At 43.2% G+C, this 12,500-nt stretch overlaps 2 protein-coding genes across 5 annotated transcripts in view; one reads left to right on the top strand and one right to left on the bottom strand.

Annotated features, from left to right (window-relative positions):
• LOC138945335 (monocarboxylate transporter 12-like) overlaps nt 1–6,611 on the top strand; it is a 14,350-nt gene extending 7,739 nt beyond the window's left edge. For all 3 annotated transcript variants that reach the window (XM_070316763.1, XM_070316762.1, XM_070316765.1), the window contains exons 5-8: nt 145–1,263; nt 1,877–2,031; nt 3,218–3,410; nt 6,297–6,611. In XM_070316763.1, coding sequence (XP_070172864.1) covers nt 145–1,263; nt 1,877–2,031; nt 3,218–3,410; nt 6,297–6,508 — 1,679 coding nt within the window. In that variant the 3' untranslated portion in view covers nt 6,509–6,611. The remainder of the gene's footprint in view (nt 1–144; nt 1,264–1,876; nt 2,032–3,217; nt 3,411–6,296) is intronic.
• Nucleotides 6,612–7,602: 991 nt separating this feature from the next.
• LOC138945334 (uncharacterized) overlaps nt 7,603–12,500 on the bottom strand; it is a 5,331-nt gene continuing 433 nt past the window's right edge. The window contains exons 1-2 of one of the 2 annotated variants that reach the window (XR_011448963.1): nt 12,194–12,500; nt 7,603–8,947 (exon numbers count right to left, since the gene is read on the bottom strand). The exon at nt 12,194–12,500 is cut by the window's right edge and continues 433 nt beyond it. Coding sequence is in view for 1 of the 2 variants with exons in the window: in XM_070316761.1 (XP_070172862.1) it covers nt 8,308–9,294 (987 nt within the window). In the remaining variant the exon portion in view is untranslated. Of the gene's footprint in view, nt 9,314–12,193 lie in introns of both variants that reach the window. The other variant, XM_070316761.1, reaches the window with a different exon arrangement.

Genomic DNA, 12,500 nt, shown 5'->3' with positions numbered 1-12,500 from the left:
GATAATTATGCTCACCGCCCAAAAAGAAAGGGGAAAAAAAAAGACGAAAGAGGCAAAAAAGATGGGTTGAAGCAGCCTTGCATGCAACTGAGGTCAAAACAAAATAAAAAATAAAAAACACTGTTTATAAATGGTGCTTTGCAGGAGTGGGGGCCTCTTTCATCTATGGTCCTGCATTCGTGATTCTCGGAAAATATTTCTCTCGCCGCCTCACTCTGGCACAAGCTTTCGTCACTTCCGGGGTCAGCGTAGGGGGCGTTGTTGTTCCGCTGCTGGTCCGCTTCGCACTCGACGAATACTCCTTCCCTTCCGGCATGCTGATTGTGGGCGGAATCATCGCTAACATCTTTGTGTGCGGATCCCTGTTCAGGCCAGTGCCTGCAGAAAAACGTAATGTGAATTTGCTGGCGATAGAACAGGATATGCAACATGATCAGAAGAGCGGCGATGGCGTTGACAAAAAAGTGTCAAAGATAGATGTTCAGAGAAAAACTTCAGTTCTTAATGGTACCTCCAATGAAGAGCCGAATGGAACACGTTTACCTTGCAGTGGAGCAGAAACTACGCACAAAGACGAAGACGACCGAAGCCAGAGCGCACTAGAATTCAGCAGAAATGAAAACGGAAGTATGCCTTTGCTGACTATAAATACGGAAGGACTCTCTTTGGAAACTCAGACCCACGAAACTAAACAAACCGAAGCTCAGCTCTACGATTTGTCTGACATAGAAACAGTTCTCGTGAAAGAAATCGACCCGAAACACATCACAGAGAAACTGCTTTGTCAAGACGCCCTCAGGCCCAGAACCATGTCTGAGAGTGGCACATTCAGAACTCACGCAAGAAACTCCACGAACCCGCTCACAAGCAGTCTTCAGAACATGTTCCCTGGTGGGAAAAGGACGCGCAGTTCCTCTGACGCCCCTGAGAAAGCTGAGTCCTTCTTGGATGCACTGTCTTCAAGCAACATCCTCGCCTTCTCTAGTGTTCCGGAGTTGATGTGCGTTTCTGTGACAGCCCTCGGAACTTCACAGTGCAACCTTTACTCCTCTGACGACAACTCGTTCAGGGGAAGTCACGACGCAAGGGGTGGTGGGGATTTCTCGCCACGCAAGAAGAGCGGTTGCCTCAACTGCGGGAAAGTGTTCGACCTGAGCATCTGCAAGAGCTTGCTTTTCTGGGGAATGGTGTGCATGCAGGCCACTGGTTTTCTGACCGGGGCTTTGGCCCCTGCTTTCCTGCCTCCGCTAGCCAAAGAAAAAGGTGAGGGAAGATAGTTATTGTTGGTGTTGTTGTTGGTGTTGTTGTTGGTGTTGTTGCTGTTTTGCTGTTGTTGCTGCTGCTGCTGTTGCTGTTGTCGCCGTCGTTGTTGTTGTTGTTGTTGTTGTTGTTGTTGTTGTTTTTGCTACTGCTGCATCAACTGCTGATGCTTTAGGTCCTGCTTCTGTGTTGCTATTGTCCAAGCAAGAGAAATAAGTGATGCAGAGGCTTCTTTTACAAAGCTTCCACGTGTTTCTCGATGCGTAACTCTCTCTCCATCCATCCCAAAAAGTGCAAGTGCGTTCCGTTCAATCCTTGATCAGTGGGCTAGTACCTCTCTCTCTCTCTCTCTCTCTCTCTCTCTCTCTCTCTCTCTCTCTCTCTCTCTCTCTCTCTCTCTCTCTCTCTCTCTCTCTCTCTCTCTCTCTCTCTCTCTCTCTCTCTCTCTCTCTCTCTCTCTCTCTCTCTCTCTCTCTCTCTCTCTCTCTATCTATCTCTAAAAATACGATGGACAATACATGATTTAACATTCTGTTATCGCTCTATCTATACCATGTACAAATATAAATCAGTTACGAAAGATATTCCAAGACGACGTCGCTTTACTGTTTTGCAGGTCTGACGGACAGGGAGGCAACTCACTTGCTGACTGTGATTGGCGGTCTTGACGTCATCAGCCGTCTTTTGTCTGGAGTTATCGCCCATTACAAGCTGATGAAGCCCCAAACTATGGTCATCGTGACACTTTTTGTCCTAGGATTGTCTTGTCAGGTAGGAGAACAGATTTTTTATAACTGTTAACATAATTGGTTCAGTAGTTTCCCTTTATCCATACGGACGGTTGGTTCAGTCCCGGATAGCCATATAGTTGTAACCGAGTGTCGAAACACTACGATCACCTCGGGAAGCGAAGTGCAATCAAACAGGATTGAAAATGTTAGGGCTAATTTCTTAGCCCTATAAAAACTGTTATGCAAACCCGAAGGTTTCCATGAACATACAGACAATCGGAAACCACCAGACCCCATCACAAACAGACTTCTACAATCCACTGGTGTTGACTTTTAAAGGCCAACAACTCGGGTGCAGAGTCTGCTGTGAAAGGAGCGGTAGCCTCCCCTGTCACATAGGTAAAACAAAAACACCCCAATAGACAATAACCATCGGTTTGTTGCTTAGTTGTTGAGTTCTTCTGTCTCGAGAACCCAGGGGATTATACGAACTGTTACACATTAGAAGAACAGTACCAATGCGACGTCCTGGTTCAATGACTTCATTAGGCATGCGCATTGAGGTTCTTCCTAGCAGAATAGCGTCCATTGTGTATCCTGAATTAACCACAGTCGAACCTTCCTTTTCTCTTTGTTGGTATCCAACAAATTGTCTAGAAACCCGCTCAGCAGACAAAATCAAGACTGTAGATAGCTGTTATGGGTACATGTTAAACGTCATGATGCAAAAGCCTTAGCTGGTCTGTGGCAATTTATTATATGGTAATGTTATAGCTGAGTGCTGCAGAGAGCTAATAAATAATAATTTGTGACCCTCCACCACAAAATGAGTCGCATGTCACCTCGCGCGGTTCTGCGCTAGGCTTAATATAAGTCCGGGGAGTGTCTGGTAACAGTGTGAGGGTCACCTTAGTCACAGGCTTATAACTCAAACAGTTTTCGCTCTTTTCTAAAACGGTTTTCACCACTGGATAGAGCATACAAAACTCTTTAGGAAAATGTACAAATATGAAAATCATGCAAAGGTGACATGTGACTCATTCCGTGGTGGAGGGTCACATTTTACGAAATTAAATCATCAAAAGTTACTTCTGTGCATACAGAGCATCAAAGCTGTTCATTCTTAGTATGTGACCAAGTGGAGAGATGGTCTTATCCCAGAACTATGCCTTAATATGTCAGTGATACATTTCTTTATTTTTTTGAAAATGATTATTTCTTCTCAGTTTGTCCGGTTCCTGGACACGTTCGCAGCCATGATGGTGTTCTGTGCAGTCTTCGGCAGCCTCTCCGGGGTGTTCTTCTCCATGACCCCAGCAGTCGTCATCCACTTCATGGGACTGGAACGCTTTGCCACGGCCTTTGGCTTCATTCAGCTCTTCAACGGCATGGCCAGTGCGGTCACCTATCCTTTGCTGGGTAAGGTTTAAGGCAGAGTCCTTCTTGTGCAAAAGATTCGACTCACCATCTCAGATATGGCCAGTGCGGTCACCTATCCTTTGCTGGGTAAGGTTTAAGGCAGAGTCCTTCTTGTGCAAAAGATTCGACTCACCATCTCAGATATGGCCAGTGCGGTCACATATCCTTTGCTTGGTAGGGTTTAAAGCACAGTCCTTCTTGTGTAAATGATTCGACTCACCATCTCACATGTGGCCAGTGCGGTCACCTAACCTTTGCTGGGTAAGGTTTAAGGCAGAGTCCTTCTTGTGTAAAAGATTCGACTCACCATCTCAGATATGGCCAGTGCGGTCACCTATCCTTTGCTTGGTAGGGTTTAAACCACAGTCCTTAATTCACATGTACACCATTCGTCTCACCATCTTAGATATTGCCAGTGCGGTGAATTCTTCTTTGCTGGGAAAGGTTAAAGGCAGAGTCCTTCCCATGTAAACCATTCGACTCGCCATCTCAGATATGGCCGGTGCGGTCACCTATTCTTGGCGGGTGAGAACCAAAAGGTCGAGGACATTCTTGGCTGGGTATGGTCAAAGTCACAGTCGTTCCCGTGTAAACGATTCGGCTCACCATCTCAGATATGGCCAGGCTTTTACCTGGAATAAAACTTGTCATCCCTTCAACTCGGAAATATACCGAACCAATAAGTAACAGTCTCGGTGCTTTATGCAGAGATTGGGAACTGGTTTATGAATTAATGTCCCAATTCCCACTCTATTCAAGAAGTTATGTGGAGAGAGGGTTTTGAAACTAATGTCTAAATTCCAACTCTATATTATAACTAGAGGAATACCCGGCTTCGCCGGGGTGAATCGCGAGACAGAGACAGACAGCGTGGCGGTTCACCACAATCACCTTTGAAGGCGAAGTCCTGTCAAACGGGATTGAGAATGTTAGAGCTTATTTCTTAGCCCTATATTATCTGCTGTGGCTTCTCAAATGCCAGAACATACAGACACGACAAAAGCCGCTAGACCACATCACAAACAGAACTCTACAATACACAGGTTTTTGCCCACACACACACACACAAACACACACACACACAGAGAAGCCGTATATATATATGCATATCTGTATCTATAAATATATAGAGATAGGTGAGAGTGTATTTTTCGCGTGGCTATAAATTGATTCGACCTTTTCACTTTGACAGTAAGAACAACTTACGGGTGCAAGGGAAGCGTTGTGGACAGCGCAGTGGACAGCGCAGTGACATTCTAAAAATAGTAATAGTAACTTACAAACGGGAAAGCCACACGAAGGAAGGGAGATAAACGCCAAACACTGGAGAAGATAAGGAAGAGTTACTTATAATGGTGAAATGAACACAAAAACCAAAATCAGTTCAGCGCTGCGCGCTGAGAGCACGTGTTGAAATATCTCATCGATGATATTGTGTCCGGGGTGTAGCTGAATACGGTGTCCAAATTTGAAAAAGATCCAGCGAGAACTTTGGCGTTGTGATGTGGTGTAGCGGCTTTGGTGTGTCGGTATGGGGGCCCGGGTAGCTGAGGTGGAACCAAAATCGGTTGAGCGCTGCGCGCTGAGAGCACGTGTTGAAATATCTCATCGATGAGGTTGTGTCCGGGGTCTCTCTGAATAAGCCCACCAAATTTGAAGCAGATCCATCGAGAACTTTGGCCGTGCATGGCGAATACACAGATACACAGATACACAGACACACACACAGACACACAGACACAAGTCGTATATATATATAGATTGTGACCCTCCACCACGAAATGAGTCGCATGTCACCTCGCGCGGTTCTGCGCTAGGCTTAATATAAGTCCGGGGAGTGTCTGGTAACAGTGTGAGGGTCACCTTAATCACAGGCTTATAACTCAAACAGTTTTCGCTCTTTTCTAAAACGGTTTTCACCACTGGATAGAGCATAAACAACTCTTTAGGAAAATGTAAAAATATGAAAATCATGCAAAGGTGACATGCGACTCATTCCGTGGTGGAGGGTCACAACATGAACCAATCAGGATGTTGATTTTTAGTTTAATGTCGTTCAAGTTGAGGGGTGACCTTACCCCATGCAAATCCTGGCCGGATAAACGCTGAGTCCAACTGTTAACACGGGAAGGACTGTGTCTTTTGATCACTGTGTGTCATCGTTTGAATGCCAAAAAAAGAATGAAACAATCAATCAATCAATATGAGGCTTATATCGCGCGTATTCCGTGGGTACAGTTCTAAGCGCAGGGATATTTTTTTAATCATTTTTACTTTTTATTTTATGCAATTTATATCGCGCACATATTCAAGGCGCAGGGATTTATTTATGCCGTGTGAGATGGATTTTTTTAATTTTTTTTACACAATACATCACGCATTCACATCGGCCAGCAGATCGCAGCCATTTCGGCGCATATCCTACTTTTCACGGCCTAATATTCCAAGTCACACGGGTATTTTGGTGGATATTTTTATCTATGCCTATACAATTTTGCCAGGAAAGACCCTTTTGTCAATCGTGGGATCTTTAACGTGCACACCCCAATGTAGTGTACAGAGATAAACCAAACAATTACTTAAGTCAAAATAAATACCCAAGATACCTTGGTTTCCAAGGAAGACAATCAGTCTGCTACAGGAAAGAGCGATTTACGGCAGTTGTTTCGTTTGCCATAGTATTCTGCGTGAGATTTTCATTTCACCTTTGGGTCCCTGAATTTGTGTTGCTGGACAGAGGTGTGGACAAGTTTTGCATTTTTGCGAGATGCAAGGAGTTGTTGTACCAGGCAGTTCTTTTTGGGTGATGGCCTAAGAACACACGTAAATTATAAGATATCATGAGAGTGAACAGATTTAAAACTAAATTAATTTTCGTTTCCACAGGAGCACTCAAGGATAAGACCGGAACCTACACAGCGTCGTATCACTATCTCGGCGCCACCGCTCTCTTTGCTGCTGGTCTCCTGACGTCACTTCCGCTTTGGGGCCGTGTGCCAAGGGGTCCAGAAAGCAGGAATGGCAAAAGCAGTGATGAACACCAAGTAGATCTTGAAATTCCCCTCAGAGGCGCGACCAATGGGCACACGAAACGATGAAGCAGTGTCAGAGAAAATACCTGACTTAATTAGAGAGTGCTAAAGACTTTTCTGGCATTGTTCTTGTACACTTTCTAAGGCATTACACTATATTCGGACTTTTTGCGCTGATGTGTGTGTGTGTGTGTGTGTGTGTGTGTATGTGTGTGTGTGTGTGCGTGTGTGTGTGTGTGTGTGTGTGTGTGTGTTTGTGTGTGTTGCTTTGTTTGTTGGTGTGTTGCTTTATGTGTGTGTGTGTGTGTGTGTGTGTGTGTGTGTGTGTGTCTGTGTGTGTGTGCGTGCGTGTGTGTGTGCGTGCGTGCGTGTGTGTGATTGGTTGTGTTTTATATCTATTTTTTATTGTAAATATGCATGATAAACATTACAGTGAACCGTTTAGGAACTGTGAACGCGATTTCGAATTCTGATGTAACAAATACTCGGTGTTCGGAAATAATTATTTTAGGGATTGTCAAGCGGAATGCCCCTTTAGTTGGTGCAAGCTTTTCAAGGCAAGACGAAGCAACTTACACGCTGGTGACAAGTTTGAACCTGCGATCGCGACGAAGAACTAACTCTACTGTGTATTTAACGCAGTGTGCGTTAGAATAATATATTTTTCTTTGGAAAATATACTAATCGGAGTTACAGCAATGGTCGCTGACCCACAGTGATCGCTGACAACGTGTTTTGACCGAGGTCACGTGGGTTACTTGGCTTGAGGTCACGTGAGATAAGGAAAACTCATGTGCTTAGCGATCACTGCCTAAGACTACTCGTTATGAAAAGCTTGCTTCAGTAAAGGGGCTCTTAATCTGCCACACCGCTTTAAAGTCCTGACAAGAATTATTTCTGAAAAACGTTTATTCTACCGTACTCTTCACATATCAATCGTAGTTTTTCATTTCAGATTTGTATTCAAAGGTTCTACTTTGATATTGGTTACTGCGTGCTATGCAAACACACACACACATACACACACACACACACACACACACACACACACACACACACACACACACACACACACACACACACACACACACACACACACTCTCTCTCTCTCTCTCTCTTCTTTCGACAGCCATCCCATAGTAATAGCAAATAGCCTACTGTTTGCATTACATTATGTGTTTATTTATTGATTTGTTTTGTCTAGACAGTAATCACTTTTAATAAATAATACAATGACAAAAATCAACTCAGATTCAGAACCACCAGGTCAATACTAAAAAATCTTCGATAAAAAAATAACAGTCAACCTGTACTAACTTGTAATAGCAAACTTAATCATGAGCACCATAACACAAACAAACAAAATAAAGGCAAGAAGAAGATACACGATACCAACGAGAGAAAATATGGCTGACACGTTAAACAAAACACCCCGGGTAAAACACTTTTGACTACCACGAATAAGAATGAGTATTATGCAATATGTAGGCCACGCAATGTCTGTAGCAACGAGGAAACAAACATACTCACATCTTAAATGTGCATCCTGATTTTGCCCTGAATTGAGCACATGATGCAACCGCTCATTTCGTCACGAAGGTCCTCAATTCAGCTAGTACGGTGTTGCAACGTCAGCCAGTAGCTCCATACTGACGTCATCGCCTATTACGACGCACAATTCATGACGACAGTTGGAAAATGTCGTTGCCGCATCCAAATACTTGACGTAATCGCCTTTTACGACACTAAAGTTCTGACGGCAGTTGGAAATGTCGTTGCCACATCTCATGACTCGACGTCATCGCCTTTTACGGCAGAAAAGTCCCTATGGCAATTGGGAATGTCATCGCCACATTTCAATACTTTTACGACACAAACGTTCTGACGTCAGCAAGAATGGTCTTTCGACACAGAGGGCAGGCCGAAAAGGAGGAACCACACTGTTGACAGAAGCAGAAATGTCCACAAGGCAGAAGGGTCAAATCCACAGGCCTCTGTCGGCACTGACGACACATCTTCTTCTCCTTCAGCCGTCTGTTCTCCGCCCTCAGGACCCGCAACCTCTCCAGCTGCCGTCTTCTCTCCCTTGTCTGGCTGTCTTCTGTAGAAGTGATCGCCCTTTGACCGCGCGGAGTTGGCCCAATTCTGGCTGGAGGCGTCGCAGAGGTGGTCTGAGTGTTTGCTGTTTGAGAAGATGAAGATGCAGGCTGCGAAACAGTCTGCGGTTCTGTTGTGTGAGTAGCCACGGTTACGGCCGATACGGGAACCCCACCAGGCGAGCTCACTCTCGGAGGTAAAGTTGACACGACTGAGGCTGCAGCAGCTTGAGCGTGAGTTCCTTCCGGTGCTGACAATGAACTGCTTCTATCTTCCTCCGACGCTGATCTGTAGCCTGTGGTTTGTTCTCGATGCTGGGGAGTATGCTGGTTGGACCGAGTCTGTGATCCATTTCCTTGCCCGTCATCTTGAAAACCACTGCCTGTTACAACACCAACAACGCCTGCGCTGGAAGAGAGGGAATCAGCATAAGGTAAAGCAGTGGGGCCAAGATGAATCTGTGTTGTATCGCAACCTGGAGAGGCTGCAAAGTCAGATTTTATAAGAGCATCTACTGTTATTAAAAGCAAAGCGGCTGTGATACAATTATTGTCATCCCCACGTGCTGCGCCAGCTTCTGCGTCACTTCCGGCCTCAGTGACGTCACGGTAGCCTTCAGACCGAAGCTGTTGATGTGCTGAAATGACGATATTATGGGGAAGGTTGAGCTCAAGAACAGCTTCAATGCAGACTGGTAGCTGTTGTTCAGGTGGACGTTGCTGGTCGTCGTGCCGGTTTGGAGTTGATGGACACATGGCCGTTTTCTCAGTCCCCCTAAGCAAAGAATTAGAAGAAAAAAATGACTAAACTCCATAAAATCTGGAAATGATCTGGCGTGACACGTTATCGTGTGGGTGAAAATTGTGAGCCTTCAGCTCGTGTTCATATAGTCCGCTCTTTTTTTTTTTTTTTTTTGCTTAACGCCCAGCCGACCACGAAGGGCCATATCAGGGCGGTGCTGCTTTGACATATAACGTGCGCCACACACAAGACAGAAGTCGCAGCACAGGCTTCATGTCTCACCCAGTCACATTATTCTGACACCGGACCAACCAGTCCTAGCACTAACCCCATAATGCCAGACGCCAGGCGGAGCAGCCACTAGATTGCCAATTTTAAAGTTATCGTGTGGGTGAAAATTGTGAGCCGGCCGGGGTTCGAACCCACGACCTACCGATCACGGGGCGGACGCCTTACCACTAGGCCAACCGTGTCGGTTATAGTCCGCTCGGATTGCTTGGGTGGTTATTATTGTTTATCGTTTCTTCAGCTGTCTCCACTCGGAATGAAAATATTGATACACAAAGAGAGGTTTTCAAAAAAATATTAAATGATATGATTCAGCATTACTGTCTCTACCAAACGATGTGCAGATAAAATGAGAATACTGATTCAAAAAGAGAGGTTTTCAAAAAATATTAAATGATATGATTCAGCATTACTGTCTCTACCAGACGATGTGCAGATAAAATGAGAATATTGTTTCAAAAAGAGAGGTTTTCAAAAAATATTAATTGATATGATTCAGCATTACTGTCTCTACCAGACGATGTGCAGATAAAATGAGAATACTGATTCAAAAAGAGAGGTTTTCAAAAAATATGAAATGATATGATTCAGCATTACTGTGTCTACTAAATGACGTGTAGATAAAAATTGTCTCCATTGACCCTGCAGTGTTATTGTTGCTGGAAGCACGTGCGCATGAGTAACGAACACCTGCATTCAATATGTCATGCGTCTCCTGAAATGAAGACTTATTGCTTTATTATATCAGGTGATCAAATTGAGCTGGAAAATAAACTGAAATGTGTTATTGTTTGTCGTCAGACCCTTCTATATCCTTTGTTCCTATAAAACAAAACAAACTTAAAACAACGAAAGAAGCAAATAATAGAAACAAGTCAATATGTGCACATGCCTAATATTATGTCAGGTGATAGCATACAGCTGAAACAAATGTTATGTTATACTTTATGTCGTGAGGCCCTTCTATAATGTTTTTACCTGCAATAATAAACAAGAATGCTCACACAAAAAGAAGAAAAACAAGTCGCGTAAGGCGAAATTACTACATTTAGTCAAGCTGTGGAACTCACAGAATGAAATTGAACGTAGTCCGCCGCTAGTGCAAAAGGCAGTGAAAGTGACGAGCCTGTTTGGCGCGGTAGCGGTTGCGCTGTGCTTCATAGCACGCTTTACTGTACCTCTCTTCGTTTTAACTTTCTGAGCGTGTTTTTAATCCAAACATATCATATCTATATGTTTTTGGAATCAGGAACCGACAAGGAATAAGATGAAAGTGTTTTTAAATTGATTTCGAAAATTTAATTTTGATCATAATTTTTAATTTTTTTAATTTTTAAAGCTTGTTTTTAATCCAAATATAACATATTTATATGTTTTTGGAATCAGAAAATGATGAAGAATAAGATGAACGTAAATTTGGATCGTTTTATAAAAAAAATATTTTTTTTACAATTTTCAGATTTTTAATGACCAAAGTCATTAATTAATTTTTAAGCCACCAAGCTGAAATGCAATACCGAAGTCCGGCCTTCGTCGAAAATTGCTTGGCCAAAATTTCAATCAATTTGATTGTAAAATGAGGGTGTGACAGTGCCGCCTGAACTTTTACAAAAAGCCGGATATGACGTCATCAAAGACCTTTCTCGAAAAAAAGAAAAAAACATCCGGGGATATCATACCCAGGAACTCTCATGTCATATTTCATAAAGATCGGTCCAGTAGTTTACTCTGAATCGCTCTACACACTCACACACACACACACACACACACACACACACACACACCCACACACACACACACACACACACATACACCACGACCCTCGTCTCGATTCCCCCTCTATGTTAAAACATTTAGTCAAAACTTGACTAAATGTAAAAACCACGAAATTAACAGAAGAAAAAACAAATAAAAGAAAAAGTCAATTTTTGCACAAAGCTTTTATTCCTTTTCGAAGTTAATCAAATGCGATTGTTTGCATTTAGGAGTGCATACAATTGTGAAAATTATGACAATGAAAAAAGGTGTTTATCTTCGAACTCTGCGCTGTAGGCATTTTTTTTTCAAAGGAGGCAACAAGGACATGAAATCATGAGGTTTTTTTTCCTTTTTTTTTTTCCTTATATATTTCATCAGAATTAAAACACAAGGACAATAATTATGGAACAGCTTTTGCAAAACCTCGTGTGTAATTGTGTATCGCCTGCTCATTTGTTTCTATGTTTGTTTTTATAAATGTCTATGTGATTATTTTGTTTTCAATGTAATACAATCTTCTGCGTCAGCGTGGGAACAAGTGTATGTGAAAGGATAATCAAATGTGACCCTCCACCACGAAATGAGTCGCATGTCACCCCGCGCAGTTCTGCGCTAGGCTTAATATAAGTCCGGGGAGTGTCTGGTAACAGTGTGAGGGTCGCTCTTTTCTAAAACGGTTTTTACCACTGGATAGTGCATAAAACGCTCTTTAGGAAAATGTACAAATATGAAAATCATGCAAAGGTGACATGCGACTCATTCCGTGATGGAGGGTCACAAATGGGGATGTCATCCACATGCACAATAGCATTGCAATTGTATACATCAATGTGTTATTACGGAAAGAGACAAAAAGCGTCTGCTCACAGTTTTCTTTGAAAACTTTCTGCTTCAGTCAGCTGGCGAAACTACTCCTTGTTCACTTCTTTTTCTTTCTTGATTCTTTCTTTTCAATCGTCCAACGTTTCTAATTCTACGCAGGGAAACAAATTAATAGTCCTTCCTTGAGGAAAATCAAGTCGACAATAAAACAACTACGTGCTTCTGCGTCTTAAATACCCCACGCTAAAGCCACGTCATTGTTACATGGCTACTAAAATAGATTATCGATCGATGTGTGCTGGCAAGAAGGTCCGCGAAGCTCGAACAGCGATGTTCTGTTGAGGCTTAAATA

This window comes from Littorina saxatilis, linkage group LG13, assembly GCF_037325665.1.
Source record: "Littorina saxatilis isolate snail1 linkage group LG13, US_GU_Lsax_2.0, whole genome shotgun sequence".
NCBI lineage: Eukaryota > Metazoa > Mollusca > Gastropoda > Littorinimorpha > Littorinidae > Littorina > Littorina saxatilis.
This window is presented reverse-complemented; position numbering and strand designations above follow the sequence as displayed.